We start from the raw sequence: 20,021 nt of genomic DNA, 5'->3' as shown, positions 1-20,021 counted from the left end.
AGTATTTTGTATGTCATTATCATGCCACCCCTATCCCTCCTGTCCTCCAGTGTCGTCAGGTTAATTTCCTTAACCTCTCCTCGAAGGATATACCCCTTAGTTTTGGCACTAGTCTTGTTGCAAACCTTTGCACTTTCTCAAATTTCTTGACGTGCCTGACCAGGTGTGGGTTCCAAATTGGTGCTGCATACTCCAATGTGGACCTGACGTACACGGTGTACAGAGTCTTAAACGATTCCTTACTCCGGTGTCTAAACGCTATTCATAGGTTTGTCAGGCGCCCATATGCGTATAATACCGAACACACCAGGAGATGTGCTCGGTATTATATTCACCCCAAGATCTTTTTTCCTTGAGTAAGGTTTGCAGTCGTTAACTTCCTAACTTGTACTTTGTATGCAGTCTTCTTTCACCTTCCCCAATTTTCATGACTTTGCTCTTGGTGGGGTTAAACTCCAGGAGCCAGTTGTTGGACCAGGCTTGCAGCCTGTCAAGATTCCTTTGTAGTCCTACTTGATCCTCATCCACTTAAATTCTCCATATAAGCATATCGTCTGCAAACAGGGACACCTCTGAATCTATCCCTTCCGTCATGTCATTCACATGTACCAGAAACAGCGCCGGCTCTGGGACTGACCCTTGTGGAACCCCACTCGTCACAGGCGCCTTCTCTAACACCTCTTCACGTACCATCACTTGTTGTTTCCTTCCTGTCAGGTATTCTCTGATCCATTGTAGTGCCTTTTCTGTTATTCCTGCCTCCTTCTCTAGCTTTTGCACTAATCTCTTGTGGTGAACTGTGTCGAAAACTTTCTTACAGTATAAGAAAAATGCATTCTACCCAGCCCCCTCTCTCTCTCTTCTGCTTTACTTCTGTTACCTTGTAGTAAAACTCCCGTATTCCTGGGGTATATCTGAAGAGGGCTTCAGGGATCAACGCCCCCGTGGCCCGGTCTGTGACCAGGCCTCATGGTGGAGCAGGGCCTGATCAACCAGCCTGTTACTGCTGGCTATACGCAAACTGACATATGAACCACAACCCGGTTGATCAGGTACTGACTTTAGGTGCCCGTCCAGCGCCTTCTTGAAGACAGCCAGGGGTCTGTTGGTAATCTCCCAGTAGGTTTGCGATACAGGATTTCCCCTTCCTGAAACCATGCTGGTTATCGTGTATAAGCTCATTCCTTTCTAGGTGCTCCACCAGTCTTTTCCTGATAAGCTTTTCCATTACTTTGCATACTATACATGTCAGTGACACTGGTCTGTAGTTTAATGCTACCTGTCTGTCTCCTTTATTAAAGATTGGGACTACATTTTCTGTTTCCCACACCTCAGGTAGTTGCCCAGTTTCGATAGACATGTTCAAGAGTGTTGTTAGTGGCACATACATTGCCTCTGCTCTCTCTCTCAGGACTACCTATGGAAATATGTTGTCTGCTCCAACTGCCTTGAAGGTATCTAGCTCACTTATCGGCTTCTTTGCCCTCCTTGATTGTGTGTAGTGTGTCCAGCACTTGGTGTTCTCTTCCATCCTGGTTTGCTGGAGTCCTTTCTGTCTCCACTAAAAATAATTCCTTAAATCTCGTATTTAGCTCTTCACGTACTTCATAGCCTTTTCTTGTGATCTCTCCTTCCTTCTTCAGCCTGATTACCTAGTCCTTGACTTTTGTTTTCCTCCTGATGTGTCTTTATAACAGCTTTTGGACATAGTTGTCTTTCAATGCTATGTCATTCTCGTATAGCCGCTGGGCTTCCCTCCTTATCCATGTATATTCATTTCTGGCTCTTCGGCTAATCTTCTTATTTTCTTGGGTCCTGGTCGGAAAACTCTAGAACCGCAGACTCAACCACCATTTTCAAAACTACCGTTAAAAAGACATCTTATCTCCCTAACACACCCCATCATCAGCTAACTAAATGAAAACCACCTAATTCTCTATTTTGTATCATGAACACATTCAAAACAGTATGGTCTTACTTTCGTTATCTGTAATACACCCACCCAAATGACTGTAAACATAAAATTCCTAATATAACTATTGCCTATTAAATCTTAAGTTAGTACTAAGTTTGCCTAAGATACTCTTCCAATACATGAGCTTTAATAGAAACAGTGTATCATGCCAAGACAAATCCAATCCCATTACTGAATTTACCATTTGTAATGTTATTATATGTTTTGTACTACCGCGCTATTAAAAATTTAATTATGTATGTATTTAATAATGTATGTTAAAATGTACTGCTCCAACAGACATAGCCCCACTCCACAAAGGGGGCAGTAAAGCAACAGCAAAGAACTACAGACCAATAGCACTAACATCCCATATCATAAAAATCTTTGAAAGGGTCCTAAGAAGCAAGATCACCACCCATCTAGAAACCCATCAGTTACACAACCCAGGGCAACATGGGTTTAGAACAGGTCGCTCCTGTCTGTCTCAACTACTGGATCACTACGACAAGGTCCTAAATGCACTAGAAGACAAAAAGAATGCAGATGTAATATATACAGACTTTGCAAAAGCCTTCGACAAGTGTGACCATGGCGTAATAGCGCACAAAATGCGCGCTAAAGGAATAACAGGAAAAGTCGGTCGATGGATCTATAATTTCCTCACTAACAGAACACAGAGAGTAGTCGTCAACATAGTGAAGTCCGAGGCAGCTACGGTGAAAAGCTCTGTTCCACAAGGCACAGTACTAGCTCCCATCTTGTTCTTCATCCTCATATCCGACATAGACAAGGATGTCAGCCACAGCACCGTGTCTTCCTTTGCAGATGACACCCTGAATCTGCATGACAGTGTCTTCCATTGCAGACACTGCAAGGCTCCAGGCGGACATCAACCAAATCTTTCAGTGGGCTGCAGAAAACAATATGAAGTTCAACGATGAGAAATTTCAATTACCTCAGATATGGTAAACATGAGGAAATCAAATCTTCATCAGAGTACAAAACAAATTCTGGCCACAAAATAGAGCGAAACACCAACGTCAAAGACCTGGGAGGTGATTATGTCGGAGGATCTCACCTTCAAGGACCATAACATTGTATCAATCGCATCTGCTAGAAAAATGACAGGATGGATAATGAGAACCTTCAAAACTAGGGGAGGCCAAGTCCCATGATGACACTCTTCAGGTCACTTGTTCTATCTAGGCTGGAATATTGCTGCACTCTAACAGCACCTTTCAAGGCAGGTGAAATTGCCGACCTAGAAAAAATGTACAGAGAACTTTCTCACGGCGCAGATAACGGAGATAAAACACCTCAATTACTGGGAGCGCTTGAGGTTTCTAAACCTGTATTCCTGGAACGCAGGGAGGGAGAGATACATGATTATATACACCTGGAAAATCCTAGAGGGACTAGTACCGAACTTGCACACGAAAATCACTCACACGAAAGCAAAAGACTTGGCAGACGATGTACCATCCCCCCAATGAAAAGCAGGGGTGTCACTAAGCACGTTAAGAGACCATACAATAAGTGTCAGGGGCCCGAGACTGTTCAACTGCCTCCCAGCACACATAAGGGGGATTACCAACAGACCCCTGGCAGTCTTCAAGCTGGCACTGGACAAGCACCTAAAGTCAGTTCCTGATCAGCCGGGCTGTGGCTCATGCGTTGGTTTGCGTGCAGCCAGCAGCAACAGCCTGGTTGATCAGGCTCTGATCCACCAGGAGGCCTGGTCACAGACAGGGCCGCGGGGGCATTGACCCCCGAAACTCTCTCCAGGTAAACTCCAGGTAAACTCCACGACCTATATCAATATAAAGTAACAATTAGTATTAGTCTGCACGAAATGCCTAGGGATGCTAGTGGCCTTCTTGGTAATTAATATTTTATAACATGTAAACCACACGTTGTATGCTTTACAGGGAAATAAACTTTTTCATTTTCATTTTCTTATACTTTTTCCATTCTTTAGGGTGCTTGGTTTTGACCTTTCTACACCTTTGGGTAAATCAAGGGCTCATTCTGGTCTTCCCATTGTTTCTGTTACCCTTGGGTACGAACCTCTCCTCTGCCTCCTTGCATTTTGTGGTCACATATACCATCATTTCATTTGCTGTTTTTCCCATCAGTTCTCTATCTCACTGTACCTCATGTAGGAAATTCCTCATGTTGTGTACCCCCCTGTTTTGTAGTTTGGCTTCTCCCATCTTAAACGTGCTGCTTCACTTTTAACTCTACAGTGTATTTGAAGTTCATGACCATGTCATCATTAGCTTCGAAGAGCCTTTAATGTGTGATATCCTCAGAGTCTGATCCACTCAAGGTGAATTTGAGGTCTAGCCTTGCTAGTTCATCCTCTCTCTCTCTCTCTCTCTCTCTCTCTCTCTCTCTCTCTCTCTCTCTCTCTCTCTCTCTCTCTCTCTCTCTCTCTCTCTCTCTCTCTCTCTCTCTTTCTCTCTCTCTCTCTCTCTCTCTGTCTCTCTCTCTGTCTCTCTCTCTGTCTCTCTCTCTCTCTCTCTCTCTCTCTCTCTCTCTCTCTCTCTCTCTCTCTCTCTCTCTCTCTCTCTCTCTCTCTCTCTCTCTCTCTCTCTCTCTCTCTCTCTCTCTCTCTCTCTCTCTCTCTGGTAGTGCCCCTAACATGTTGATGCATGAGGTTTTCCAGTACCACCATCATCATAGCCCTCCACATTTCTGGTCCCCCATGTGACTCCAGGCTTCCCCAGTCAATCTTGTAATTAAAATTACCCACAACTAGCAACTTTGCCCTACCCATATGGGCCCTTCTGGCCACCTCAGCTAGTGTGTCAACCATTGCTCTGTCGCTCTCATCATACTCTTGTCTTGGCCTCCTGCTATTCTGTGGCTGGTTGTACAACACTGTAATCACCACCTTGGAACCCCCAGTTTTAAGTGTTTCTACTGTATAGTGAAGGTGACGTGTGAGTAGTGAGGGGCACTGTGTAAGTGGTGTGGGGTGACGTGACTAGTGAGGGGCAGCGTGTGTGGTATGGTGTGACCTGTGAGTAGTGAGGGGCAGTGTGTGAGTGGTGTGGGCTGACGTGACTAGTGAGGGGCAGCGTGTGAGTGGTATGGAGTGATGTGTGAGTAGTGAGGGGCAATGTGTGTGGTATGGTATGACCTGTACAGTTACATAGATTATCATACATAACAGCATATGTGTAGAGAACCTAGGATAACCCCAAAAAGTCAGAATGACTTACTTCCATTGGGGTCCTTTTAATACCTTATTATTATACTCTAAAGGATAATATATCTTATTATTATACTATAAAGGATATATACTAGGAATAAGGAATTTATATGAGTGTTAGCTAAAAATATAAAAAATCATTCTTCTCCCTTTCTGTCGCTACATTCATTAGGTACCTTTTGGCCTTCTTCTTGAACTGGTTCATGCTATGACTGGCTTTGACATGTGTAGGCAATCTGTTCCATTCCTTTATTGCTGTACAATAAAAGGTGTTTGAAGCCTGGCCATTGACTGTGGGTACTACAAAGTTGTGCTCTCTCTCCCCCCCCCCTAGTACTATGATTGCTTTTCAAATCAAATCAAAGTTTATTCTCTATAAGGATTACTATGCGGGGTTTACAGATTTTGGTTATTGTGTGGTTTACATGTAATGAAATACTAATTACAGAGGGGGCCACTAGAACACCTAGCATGGCTAGGCATTTCGGGCAAACTTAGATTAATTCGTAACCCTAAATTATTGCAAATTGTGGAGTAAGTTGACTAAATACTAAGTGACTAAATAATAGTTTGTGAGTTTAGCAATGTGAATGCTTTTGTTTTGGCACAATACATAGTTTCTATATTGGAGTATCACAGGCAAACTTGTGACTAGTTAGGAATCATTATTTTAAGATTAAGATACGTATTTCTGTGCTTACATCATATAATGGCTCATATAATGACTCCAACAACATGCTCATTGGGGAAGCCAGGTATAGATACTCAAAAATTAGGGACAAAGGAATTAATGTACAATTGCTATGGATCCCATCACACATTGGATTACTCCATGATAAAGTTGATATGTTAGCCAAGAAGAGTATCCAGAAGGAGAACGTAGAATATAACTTTGGTATAACTGTGTCTAGCATTAGGAATAATATTAGGAGAGAAGTAAATAATGAAGATGATTGTTATAGGAATGCAGTTAGAAGCCTGAGTAGATCTATAACCCACTATGATAACATGAACGTAGATAAGTATGTTTATGGAGCAACTTGCAATGTGAACAGACTGACTGATGTTGTAGTGGCCAGGCTTAGGCTTGGTTACAAGTACTTGGCAGTTTGGGGAGACACACAGATGATGATGAAACTAAACTTAAATGTAAATTATGCGATCAGGCATATGGTCACTCTCTTGAACACTATGTGCTTAATTGTCCACTTATTGAGGAATACAGAGACAGACAGTATAATAACCTATGTGACATGTCAAGATATCTTATTAATGAAAATAAGATACCAGATATACTAAGCAAATTTCCTAAATTTGCTTGTAACAGATAAGTGAACTATAGATATGTAGATATAAATCCATATGTATTCCTGTTAACCCTTTGGGGCCTAGTTCCTAGGCCTTTTGTGTATCCACATGCTCTCGCGCTACCGTCCACAGGATGGATATGGGGTGCACAATAAACTAGCCACTTCGGTGGCAAAATCTAATCTAATCTATGCTTACAGTCAAATGGGTGAGTAAGTGTGAACCACCAGGTGTTTTTATGTAGTTAGTTGACGGGGTGTATCAGGGAGATAAGATGTTTTCTAACGGTAGTTTTGAAGGTGATGAATGTGTCTGCAGTTCTAGAGTTCTCAGGTAGGGTGTTCCAGATTTTAGGGCCTTTGACATACATTGAATTTTTGTAAAGCTGTAGTCGGACACGGGGAATGTCGTAGAGATGTTTGTGTCTGGTGTTATGCTTGTGGGTCCTGTCACAACTATCAAGAAAGCGTTTTAGGTCAAGGTTAATATTGGAATTTAAGGTCCTGTATATGTAGATTGCACAGTAGTAAGTGTGGATGTTCTGAACAGGGAGTAGGTTTAGATCTATGAAGAGTGGGGGGGTGTGTTGCCAGGGATGGGATTTAGTGATTATTCTTACTGCGGCTTTTTGTTGGGTTATTATTGGCTTTAGGTGTGTTGCTGCAGTTGAACCCCAAGCACAAATAGCATAGGTGAGGTATGGATAAATGAGTGAATGGTATAGTGTGAGAAGGGCATTTTGCGGCACGTAGTATCGTATCTTGGAGAGGATCCCAACTGTTTTGGATACTTTTTTGATGTGTGTTGGATATGGGTGCTGAAATTCAGGTTGTTTACGAGGTATAGGCCTAGGAATTTGCCCTCATTATGTCTGGCAATTAGAGTGCTGTCAATCTTAATATTTATTTGTGCAGCACCTGCTCTGCTACCAAACATAATATAGTAGGTTTTGCCAGTGCTAAGTGTAAGTTTATTGGCTGTCATCCAAGTTGATATTTTGATCAGCTCCTCGTTAACAATGGTGTTGAGGGTGGCAAGATTAAGGTGGGAGATGACATAAGTCGTGTCGTCAGCCTTGACACACGCTGCCCCTCACTACTTACACGTCACACCATACCACTCACACACTGCCCCTCACTACTCACATGTCACCCTTGACAAAATTAGCAGCAAGATATTCTGGACACTGTGAGCAATTTTATAAACTTGATTTAACTTCAGTTGTTTTACTGTCTTCAGTATTCAGCATGCAGCGTGTGAGTGGTGTGGGGTAACGTGTGAGTAGTGAGGGGCAGCGTGTGAGTGGTGTGGGGTGACGTGTGAGTAGTGAGGGGCAGCGTGTGAGTGGTGTGGGGTGACGTGTGAGTAGTGAGGGGCAGCGTGTGAGTGGTGTGGGGTAACGTGTGAGTAGTGAGGGGCAGCGTGTGAGTGGTGTGGGGTTACGTGTTAGTATTGAGGGGCAGCGTGTGAGTGGTGTGGGGTAACGTGTGAGTAGTGAGGGGCAGCGTGTGAGTGGTGTGGGGTGACGTGTGAGTAGTGAGGGGCAGCGTGTGAGTGGTGTGGGGTGAGGTGTGAGTAGTGAGGGGCAGCGTGTAAGTGGTGTGGGGTGACGTGTGAGTAGTGAGGGGGAGCGTGTGAGTGGTGTGGGGTAACGTGTGAGTAGTGAGGGGCAGCGTGTGAGTGGTGTGGGGTAACGTGTGAGTAGTGAGGGGCAGCGTGTGAGTGGTGTGGGGTAACGTGTGAGTAGTGAGGGGCAGCGTGTGAGTGGTGTGGGGTGACGTGTGAGTAGTGAGGGGCAGCGTGTGAGTGGTGTGGGGTAACGTGTGAGTAGTGAGGGGCAGCGTGTGAGTGGTGTGGGGTAACGTGTGAGTAGTGAGGGGCAGCGTGTGAGTGGTGTGGGGTAACGTGTGAGTAGTGAGGGGCAGCGTGTGAGTGGTGTGGGGTAACGTGTGAGTAGTGAGGGGCAGCGTGTGAGTGGTGTGGGGTGACGTGTGAGTAGTGAGGGGCAGCGTGAGTGGTGTGGGGTGAGGTGTGAGTAGTGAGGGGCAGCGTGTGAGTGGTGGGTGACGTGTGAGTAGTGAGGGGCAGCGTGTGAGTGGTATGGGGTGACGTGTGAGTAGTGAGGGGCAGCGTGTGAGTGGTGTGGGGTGACGTGTGAGTAGTGAGGGGCAGCGTGTGAGTGGTGTGGGGTGACGTGTGAGTAGTGAGGGGCAGCGTGTGAGTGGTGTGGGGTGACGTGTGAGTAGTGATGGGCAGCGTGTGTGGTGTGGGGTAACGTGTGAGTAGTGAGGGGCAGCGTGTGAGTGGTGTGGGGTGACGTGTGAGTAGTGAGGGGCAGCGTGAGTGGTGGGTGACGTGTGAGTAGTGAGGGGCAGCGTGTAAGTGGTGTGGGGTGACGTGTGAGTAGTGAGGGGCAGCGTGTGAGTGGTGTGGGGTAACGTGTGAGTAGTGAGGGGCAGCGTGTGAGTGGTGTGGGGTAACGTGTGAGTAGTGAGGGGCAGCGTGTGAGTGGTGTGGGGTTACGTGTGAGTAGTGAGGGGCAGCGTGTGAGTGGTGTGGGGTAACGTGTGAGTAGTGAGGGGCAGCGTGTGAGTGGTGTGGGGTGACGTGTGAGTAGTGAGGGGCAGCGTGTGAGTGGTGTGGGGTAACGTGTGAGTAGTGAGGGGCAGCGTGTGAGTGGTGTGGGGTAACGTGTGAGTAGTGAGGGGCAGCGTGTGAGTGGTGTGGGGTAACGTGTGAGTAGTGAGGGGCAGCGTGTGAGTGGTGTGGGGTAACGTGTGAGTAGTGAGGGGCAGCGTGTGAGTGGTGTGGGGTAACGTGTGAGTAGTGAGGGGCAGCGTGTGAGTGGTGTGGGGTAACGTGTGAGTAGTGAGGGGCAGCGTGTGAGTGGTGTGGGGTGACGTGTGAGTAGTGAGGGGCAGCGTGAGAGGTGTGTGGTGAGGAGTGAGTAGTGAGGGGCAGCGTGTGAGTGGTGGGTGACGTGTGAGTAGTGAGGGGCAGCGTGTGAGTGGTATGGGGTGACGTGTGAGTAGTGAGGGGCAGCGTGTGAGTGGTGTGGGGTGACGTGTGAGTAGTGAGGGGCAGCGTGTGAGTGGTGTGGGGTGACGTGTGAGTAGTGAGGGGCAGCGTGTGAATGGTGTGGGGTGACGTGTGAGTAGTGAGGGGCAGCGTGTGAGTGGTGTGGGGTAACGTGTGAGTAGTGAGGGGCAGCGTGTGAGTGGTGTGGGGTAACGTGTGAGTAGTGAGGGGCAGCGTGTGAGTGGTGTGGGGTGACGTGTGAGTAGTGAGGGGCAGCGTGAGTGGTGTGGGGTGAGGTGTGAGTAGTGAGGGGCAGCGTGTGAGTGGTGTGGGGTGACGTGTGAGTAGTGAGGGGCAGCGTGTGAGTGGTATGGGGTGACGTGTGAGTAGTGAGGGGCAGCGTGTGAGTGGTGTGTGGTGACGTGTGAGTAGTGAGGGGCAGCGTGTGAGAGGTGTGGGGTGACGTGTGAGTAGTGAGGGGCAGCGTGTGAGTGGTGTGGGGTGACGTGTGAGTAGTGAGGGGCAGCGTGTGAGTGGTGTGGGGTGACGTGTGGGTAGTGAGGGGCAGCGTGTGAGTGGTGTGGGGTGACGTGTGAGTAGTGAGGGGCAGCGTGTGAGTGGTGTGGGGTGACGTGTGAGTAGTGAGGGGCAGCGTGTGAGTGGTGTGGGGTGACGTGTGAGTAGTGAGGGGCAGCGTGAATGGTGTGGGGTAACGTGTGAGTAGTGAGGGGCAGCGTGTGAGTGGTGTGGGGTGACGTGTGAGTAGTGAGGGGCAGCGTGTGAGTGGTGTGGGGTGACGTGTGAGTAGTGAGGGGCAGCGTGTGAGTGGTGTGGGGTGACGTGTGAGTAGTGAGGGGCAGCGTGAATGGTGTGGGGTGACGTGTGAATAGTGAGGGGCAGCGTGTGAGTGGTGTGGGGTGACGTGTGAGTAGTGAGGGGCAGTGTGTGAGTGGTGTGGGGTGACGTGTGAGTAGTGAGGGGCAGCGTGTGAGTGGTGTGGGGTGACGTGTGAGTAGTGAGGGGCAGCGTGTGAGTGGTGTGGGGTGACGTGTGAGTAGTGAGGGGCAGCGTGTGAGTGGTGTGGGGTGACGTGAGTAGTGAGGGGCAGCGTGTGAGTGGTGTGGGGTGACGTGTGAGTAGTGAGGGGCAGCGTGTGAGTGGTGTGGGGTGACGTGTGAGTAGTGAGGGGCAGCGTGTGAGTGGTGTGGGGTGACGTGTGAGTAGTGAGGGGCAGCGTGTGAGTGGTACACCTGGAGTCTACCTGGAGGGAATTCCAGGGATCAGCGTCCCCGCGGCCCGGTCCACGACCAGGCCTCCCGGTGGATCAGGGCCTGATCAACGAGGCTGTTACTGCTGGCCGCATGTAATCCAACGTACGAACCACAGCCCGGCTGATCCGGCACCGTCTTTAGGTATCTGTCCAGCTCCCTCTTGAAGACAACCAGGGGTCTTCCCGTAATACCCCTTATTGCTGGTGGGAGGCTGTTGAACAGTCTTGGGCCCCGGACACTTATTGTGTTTTCTCTTAGTGTACCAATGACGCCCCTACTTTTCACTGGGGGTATGTTGCATCGCCTGCCAAGTCTTTTGCTTTCGTATGGAGTGATTGCTGTGTGCATATTAGGGACCAGTCCCTCCAGAAACTTCCAGGTGTAGATTATGATATATCTCTCTCGCCTGCGCACTAGTGAGTACAAGTCAAGTGCTTCCAGGCGCTCCCAGTAATTAAGGTGTTTGATGGAACTTATACGTGCAGTAAAGGTTCTCTGTACATTCTCTAGCTCTGCAATTTCACCTGCCTTGAATGGGGATGTTAATGTACAGCAGTATTCCATCCTAGAAAGAATAAGTGATTTAAATAGGATCATCATTGGCTTAGCATCTCTTGTCTTGAATGTTCTCATTATCCATCCTATCAGTTTCCTAGCAGATGTGATAGTGGCATTGTTGTGATCCTTGAAGGTGAGATCCTCTGACATTACCATTCCCAGGTCTCTCACATTACTTTTCCTCTCTATTGTGTGATTGGAGTTTGTAGTATACTCAGTTCTAGTTATTATTTCCTCCAGTTTTCCATAACGGAGTAGTTGGAATTTGTCTTCATTGAACATCATATTGTTCTCTGTTGCCCATTGGAAAACTTGGTTTATATCTTCTTGGAGGTTAACAGTGTCCTCAATGGATGACACTCTCATGCAGATCCTAGTATCGTCTGCAAAAGATGATACAGCGCTGTGGTTTACATCTCTGTCTATGTCTGATATGAGAATAAGAAATAGGATAGGTGCGAGTACTGTGCCTTGTGGGACAGAGCTCTTCACTATGGCAGCATCTGATTTAACTGTTTACCACTATTTGTGTGCGATTGGTTAGAAAGTTGAAGATCCATCTGCCTACTTTGCCGGTTATCCCTTTAGCACGCATTTTGTGTGCTATTTCACCATGGTCGCACTTGTCAAAGGCTTTTGCAAAGTCTGTGTATACTACATCCGCATTCTGTTTGTTTTCCAGTGCATCTAGGACCATATTATAGTGGTCAAGCAGTTGCGAAAGGCAGGAGCGACCTGCTCTGAAACCATGTTGCCCTGGGTTGTGCAATTTTTGGGAGTCTAGGTGGTTTGCTATCCTGCTTCTTAGAACTCTTTCAAAGATTTTTATGATGTGGGACGTTAAAGCTATTGGTCTATAGTTCTTAGCTACTGCTTTGCTGCCACCTTTATGGAGTGGGGCTATATCTGTTGTTTTTAGTGACTGTGGAATCTCGCCTGTGTCTAAGCTCCTTCTCCATAGCATACTTAGGGCCCGTGAGAGGGGTTTCTTGCAGTTTTTAATGAACACCGAGTTCCACGAGTCTGGGCCTGGGGCTGAGTGCATGGGCATGTCGTCGATGGCTTTCTCAAAGTCTAGTGGAGTTAGAGTTATGTCATAAATCTGGCCTATATTGGCAGGGTTTTGAGGCTCATTCATGAAAAAATTGTTTGGATCATCTATCTTTAAACTGGTTAGTGGCTCGCTGAACACTGAGTCATACTGCAATTTCAGTATTTCGCTCATTTCTTTGTTGTCGTCAGTGTAGGATCCATCTTGTCTGAGCAGGAGCCCTATACTAGAAGTGGTTTTTGACTTGTTTTTGGCGTATGAAAAGAAATATTTCGAATTTCTTTCAATTTCATTAATTGCTTTTAGCTCCTCTTGTCTCTCCTGGATCCTGTATGAGTCCTTTAACTTCAGCTCAATATTTTCCACTTCCCTGGTTAGCACTACCTTCCGTGTATCAGATAATCTGGCATTCTTGAGGAGCTCAATGATTCTTCGTCTTCTCCTGTAGAGAGAGCATCTCTCTCTCTCCAGTTTACTTCTTCTTTTCTTTTGTCTCATAGGAATATACCTTGAACATACTTCAGCAACCAGGAGGGTGATCTTTTCGAGGCATTGGTTCGGGTCCATGTAATTTAAGATATCCTCCCAGCATGTTTCATTTAGGGCATAGTTTACCTGATCCCAGATGATGTTCTTGTTGTTGAAGTTGAATTTGGTAAAGGTACCCTCATAACTGAATGATTTGTGCCGATCAGGACTCCTGTGCATGCAAGTCTGGACTTTGATTAGATTGTGATCAGAATTTGTTGTTTTTGATATTGTTATATTCCTTACCAGGTCCTCATTATTTGTGAAAATAAGGTCCAGTGTGTTCTCCAGTCTTGTTGGCTCCACTATTTGCTGACTTAGGGTGTGTTTGTTGCAGAAATTCAGCAGCTCCTGCGTGTGTGACCTTTCATCTGAGCTACCTCCAGGGATTATTTCTGCTACGACATTATTTGCTATATTCTTCCATTTTGTGTGTCTTAGATTGAAGTCACCAAACAGCAAGATGTTTGGGGATGGGGCTGGAAAGTTGTCCAGACATGAGTCGATTTTTGACAGTTGTTCTTTGAACTGTTGGGAAGTTGCATCCGGTGGCTTATATACAAGTACAATGACTAAGTTTTGGTTCTCGATTTTTATTGTCAGAACTTCAACTACATAATTTGTGGTGTTCAGTATCTCTGTGCAAATGAGTGACTCTTTGACGTACAGGCCAATCCCCCCTTGTTGCCTGTTCTTTCTGTCGCATCTGAAAAGGTTGTATCCAGGTATCCATATTTCACTGTCAAAGAAATCTTTTGCGTGGATCTCTGTGAAGGCTGCAAACAATGAATTTGACTCCTCTAGAAGTCCACTAATGAAAGATATTTTGTTGTTTGTGGATGGCTTAAGGCCCTGTATATTAGCAAATGTAAATGAGGTTGTGTTGCATGTTTGTTGGGGGGATTTTGTTGTTGGCATCAGGAGGTGTGACGTGTGAGTAGTGAGGGGCAGCGTGTGAGTGGTGTGGGGTGACATGTGAGTAGTGAGGGGCAGCATGAGTGGTGTGGGGTGACATGTGAGTAGTGAGGGGCAGCGTGTGAGTGGTATGGTGTGACGTGTGAGTAGTGAGGGGCAGTGTGAGTGGTGTGGGGTGACATGTGAGTAGTGAGGGGCAGTGTGTGAGTGGTGTGGGGTGACATGTGAGTAGTGAGGGGCAGCGTGTGAGTGGTGTGGGGTGACATGTGAGTAGTGAGGGGCAGTGTGTGAGTGGTGTGGGGTGATATGTAAGTAGTGAGGGGCAGCGTGAGTGGTGTGGGGTGACATGTGAGTGTGAGGGGCAGCATGTGAGTGGTGTGGGGTGACATGTGAGTAGTGAGGGACAACGTGTGAGTGGTGTGGGGTGACGTGAGTAGTGAGGGGCAGCGTGAGTGGTGTGGGGTGACATGTGAGTAGTGAGGGGCAGCGTGTGAGTGGTGTGGGGTGACATGTGAGTAGTGAGGGGCAGCGTGTGAGTGGTGTGGGGTGACATGTGAGTAGTGAGGGGCAGCGTGTGAGTGGTGTGGGGTGACATGTGAGTAGTGAGGGGCAGCGTGTGAGTGGTGTGGGGTGACATGTGAGTAGTGAGGGGCAGCGTGTGAGTGGTGTGGGGTGACATGTGAGTAGTGAGGGGCAGCGTGTGAGTGGTGTGGGGTGACGTGAGTAGTGAGGGGCAGCATGTGAGTGTGAGGGGCAGCGTGTGGGGTGTGACATGTGAGTAGTGAGGGGCAGCGTGTGAGTGGTGTGGGGTGAAATGGAGTAGTGAGGGGCAGCGTGATGAGTGGTGTGGGGGCAGCGTGACATGTGAGTAGTGAGGGGCAGCGTGTGAGTGGTGTGGGGTGACGTGAGTAGTGAGGGGCAGCATGTGAATGGTGTGGGGTGACATGTGAGTAGTGAGGGGCAGCGTGTGAGTGGTGTGGGGTGACATGTGAGTAGTGAGGGGCAGCGTGTGAGTGGTGTGGGGTGACATGTGAGTAGTGAGGGGCAGCGTGTGAGTGGTGTGGGGTGACATGTGAGTAGTGAGGGGCAGCGTGTGAGTGGTGTGGGGTGACATGTGAGTAGTGAGGGGTGGCAGGCTACCCAGGAGTAAGCCAGAGTTGGCACACCTGAGTATCGACAATAACACAGGGTGAGTGGCAGCTGAGCAACACAGTAGGGTGGTGGGTGGCAGCTGAACACCACAGTAGGGCGGTGGGTGGCAGCTGAGCAACACAATAGGGCGGTGGGTGGCAGCTGAGCACCACAGTAGGGCGGTGGGTGGTAGCTGAGCACCACAGTAGGGCGGTGGGTGGTAGCACCACAGTAGGGTGGTGGGTGGCAGCACCACTGTAGGGTGGTGGGTGGCAGGTGAGCAACACAAGGAGGGTGGTCAGTATGAGTGTAGTGCACATCAGAAGTGCACCACTGACCTCCTCAACCATGTGTAGGTCAGGTCACTCGTTGCTCCCTCCTCCTCCTCCACGTCTTACCACCCAGTGACCCCCACCTCCAGGATATATTGTCACCCCCAGGGGATGGAAATGTTGCGACGGACTAATACATCAGACGTAGTCAACCTCTTCACAGGTGAGTACTTCTTCCTTATTTACTCCTTATCTTTTACTCCTTTGTTTACTCCTTCCTTGTATTCCTTTGTTTACTCATTATATCACCGCTGATAATATAGATAATGTCACTCACATCAGTTAATAGATAACAGATAAAAGGTTTTCTTGTGGAATGTCGTATATATGGTAAGCTTAATGTATTGTAACCTCGATCATTGACCCGTAATAAAAATACATTATACACTACTGTAGTGTCCCCATGACATCTGGACCCTAACACCATTTTTTAAAAATTGTATATTATATATGCAATACCTAAATAAAATCTTGCATACACTTCTTAGTCTAAGTCTCAGGGTTAGCGACAAAATGTATTATTACAACCGTAAAAATATAGAAAGGCAAGTGGAACTAGAAGTGATATGAGGAATAATAATTCATAGTAAAGTGTGTTGATTGGTATGTTAATATATAGTCATGGCTGTTTGACCCTCAGCCTGATGACCCAGTGTAAACTTGTACTGAACTGTATTGTCTGAGGTGACACATTTGTTTATTTTTAGTTAACTTATTTGTGGTTAAATGGTTCTAGAATTACATTCACCTAAATTAGACTAACCAATCATAACTTAACGTAACCTAGCCTAACATAACCTAAATTAATGTAACCTAACCTAACTTAACCTAACTAAACTTAACATAACCTAACTCAGCCATGGCTCATTTGATAAAATCCTCAGCTCACACACTGAGAGACCAGGGATTAATCCCAGCACAGGTGAAACACTAGGAATGTTTTCCTGACACGTGCTGACCATGTTCACCTGACAGTACCTGATTATTGGTTGAGAGCTGAGGGTCGCACCCTGAGGGAGAGGATTACAGGATCCCATTGGAAATAAAACTGACACTTCCCAATGTGGCACACACTTTTATTGATTTATCATTGATGGCTAACCCTTTGGGGTAAAAATTTTATACTGTTTCATCATATTTTAACCTATCCTAACCTAACCTAACCTATGCTTTATTATCCTATCTAACCTATAAACTGGTTGCTACCAAGGTTCAGTCCCCAGCATGGGTGGAAACGTAAAGTAAAAGGACACAAGTGCAACTAATGTGACATTTATTGTGGCAACGTTTCGCTCTCCAGGAGCTTTATCAAGCTTGATAAAGCTCCTGGAGAGCGAAACGTTGCCACAATAAATGTCACATTAGTTGCACTTGTGTCCTTTTACTTTACATATTGTCGGTAATTCTACCAACTTTATTACAATGGGTGGAAACGTTGGGTATGTTTCCTCACATCTGCTGTCTCTGTTCACCTAGCAGTAAGTAGGTGTTAGTAGACTGGTGTGGGTTGCATCCTGGGAACAGGATTAAAGGACACCAATGGAAATAATGCTGCACCGACTTTCTTGGGTTATCCTGGATAGATTATCCCCCATGTTAAAAATTCGAACAAATTTTAACTGTCTTATCTTACAATGCAGATAGCCTTTAACAATCTGTTGCTGGCTGCATGAAGAGATACTTGACATACTGTTATCATGCATATGTTTTTATTGTTTAAATAACTAGTTTTTCTATACTCTTAAGTTTACATTACTGCTAGGTACATCAGGATGTGTTAAGTTTTTATATTTAAAAAATGCCATTGTCACGAGAATTACTATTGATTAAAGTAGTGAGAACTTGTTCTAATACCAGGTACTGTAGTGGTGTTGTCCACTGACTGAAGTCAAGATCATTATACTTCAAGGAGTGACTGATGGTTAAAAACTACAGCAGTCCACAAAAAAAAAGTTTGATACAAAAAATGTTTGGAAATGGATACATAAAATACACAAATAATTTAAGGATCTTTATTACCTGGAGTTTACCTGGAGAGAGTTCCGGGGGTCAACGCCCCCGCGGCCCGGTCTGTGACCAGGCCTCCTGGTGGATCAGAGCCTGATCAACCAGGCTGTTGCTGCTGGCTGCACGCAAACCAACGTACGAGCCACAGCCCGGCTGGTCAGGAACCGACTTTAGGTGCTTGTCCAGTGCCAACTTGAAGACTGCCAGGGGTCTGTTGGTAATCCCCCTTATGTATGCTGGGAGGCAGTTGAACAGTCTCGGGCCCCTGACACTTATTGTATGGTCTCTTAACGTGCTAGTGACACCCCTGCTTTTCATTGGGGGGATGTTGCATCGTTTGCCAAGTCTTTTGCTTTCGTAGTGAGTGATTTTCATGTGCAAGTTCGGTACTAGTCCCTCTAGGATTTTCCAGGCGTATATAATCATGTATCTCTCCCGCCTGCGTTCCAGGGAATACAGTTTTAGGAACCTCACGTGCTCCCAGTAATTTATTGGGGGACTTAAAAAATACTAAACACCAATATTTAATAATCTGACTTTTTTTGCTTTCATTAAGTTTTTAATTTTTCTGATTGATAGCTACATGATAAGCAACAACATTCCTTTTGTGTTGCACATCAATGATTTTTATTTTTTTGCAAAGACTGAATATAGTGGTGTTCTTCAGTGACTGATAATATAATAATAATAGTTTTATTTCTACAAGTACGTGTACCAGGTATACAGACCTAGCCAACATCAGTGACATACTGCTACATGTATATAGAAAGCTGCTTGTTATGCAGAGAATTTCAGGCAAATTAGGTAAATTTTATCCCAGGATGCAACCTACATCAGCTGACTAACACCCAAGTACCCATTTTTACTGATTGGTGAATGTGGACAGCAGGTGTAAGGAAACGCACCCAATGTTTCCACCCTCAACAGAAATTGAACTCGGACCCTCAACATGTGAAGCGAGAGACTTTGCCTCTAGGCCAAATAATAATGTTTCAAGATTTGGCAGATGGTTAAAAACTACAGTAGTGGTGTTATTCAGTGCTAGCATTTTCCTATAAGTTTTTATCCTCTGAAAGGTCAGATATATAGATTGACAAGTGGGAACAAGTGGATTTGTAATGAATAAGACATATCTCAATCAGAAGATCATTGTTATATTCATGAAAAGTGATAAACCCATGGGGGTGATAGCACTGTGATCGAAGGAGTGTTGACAAGTAAAAAAACACAGTAAAGTATGTGTATACAGGCAGCCCCCGCTTTACAGTGCTTTGCTTTACAGTGTTTTGCTAATAAAGCAGTTTTCAGTTGTACCCTTTCTTCATTTATTCAGACTTCCTACAATAAATATATTCACGGCTCACTATAAGCCGAGGATGAAAATATTTTAAGGTATGTGATGTGTGCACTGTATGTGCATTTTTTAGGCTTAGCTATATTGCTCAATACAGTGGACCCCCACATAACGATTAGCTCCCAACTCGACCAATTATGTAAGTGTATTTTTGTAAGTGCTTTTGTAGGTGTATTTTTAGGGGTCTGAAACGGACTAATCTAATTCACAATATTTCTTATGGGAACAAATTCGGTCTATAGCGGCACCCAAACAGACTTCTGGATTGAAATGATATCGTTATGCGGGGGTCCACTGTATATGATAGTGTAAACATATTATCAGGCTTTTATATGCATTTGAAAGTGAAAAACGCTATGATTCACTTTACAGTGACTTTTCACGGTACAGCGGTAGCCCAGAACCTAACCTGCTGTACAAGCAGGGCCCTCCTGTACAGTGTATGTATACAGTGTACTACATTGTGATTGAAATCTAACTTTTATAGAATTCTTGTGTGTACTGTACATCCCTTCATGCCAGTGAAAGGTTGTGGATCCAAGGAATTGGAGCTCTTCTTTTTCTTGGATTGATTCCATCTTCCTCTCATTTTCTATTTCCCAGGTGTTATATGACCTATGGGTTTACTTCTCTCCCATGATTGTAATAATAATAATAATAATAATAAAAAATCATATGTGTATAGTTATATATATAGTATATAATTTTAAGAAATTGGGGAAAGCTGCCCTTTTCATCAGTATGCAACACTGAAGTCAGAACTCAAAACATTTAAAAACTTGATCTTTATGATGTAAAAAAAATAAAGGCAAAATATGGTCAGTATATTGTGGTTAGTGGTTTGAATCAACTTGGCCAGTAGTAATGACATTTTTCACTTTATTTTTTCCCATATAATTTAAAGTAAAATAGATTTTGTTTGTGTTACTAACTCAGGACTGTGTCCTGTATCTTCCATTGGGTTCCATTAATCATCTCACACTGTAACCCACAACAGTCAACTAAAACCCAAATGCCTACTTATTGCCAGGTAAACAGAGGCAGCAACTGTAAGGAAATACTATGCTCAATGTCTCACTTATGCTGGGAGAGATACCTTGTCCTTCAGTTTGTAAGATGAGGATACAGCCAACAATGGACTCCCACTCTTTATTCACAGTATTTTGTACAAAAACCAAAAAAATAACAACGACAAATAAATTAGGCTAAGTCTGCCCAAAATGCCTCGGAATTATAGTGGCTTTCTTTTTACCAGTCAAATTATGAAATGTAAACACACACTGTAATAACCTTTGCGACGAAATAAACTTTTGTTTTGTTTGTAAATTAAATTTCAACTTTGAAGCTAATTTTCTCAAAACTTTAGTTTATTCA

General features: G+C 45.5%; 1 protein-coding gene across 3 annotated transcripts in view; it reads left to right on the top strand.

Annotated features, from left to right (window-relative positions):
* Window positions 1-20,021, top strand: part of ATP8A (ATPase phospholipid transporting 8A1) — an 817,844-nt gene that overhangs the window by 118,179 nt on the left and 679,644 nt on the right. The window contains exon 1 of one of the 3 annotated variants that reach the window (XM_070092203.1): window positions 15,071-15,449. The exons of 1 other annotated variant lie outside the window; for it this stretch is intronic. Coding sequence is in view for 1 of the 2 variants with exons in the window: in XM_070092201.1 (XP_069948302.1) it covers window positions 15,398-15,449 (52 nt within the window). In the remaining variant the exon portion in view is untranslated. Of the gene's footprint in view, window positions 1-15,070; window positions 15,450-20,021 lie in introns of those variants that run through there. One more of the 3 variants, XM_070092201.1, reaches the window with a different exon arrangement.

Source organism: Cherax quadricarinatus, chromosome 38 (genome assembly GCF_038502225.1).
Source record: "Cherax quadricarinatus isolate ZL_2023a chromosome 38, ASM3850222v1, whole genome shotgun sequence".
Lineage (NCBI taxonomy): Eukaryota > Metazoa > Arthropoda > Malacostraca > Decapoda > Parastacidae > Cherax > Cherax quadricarinatus.
Note: the sequence above shows the minus strand (reverse complement) of the source record. Positions and strands in the feature narration are given on the sequence as shown.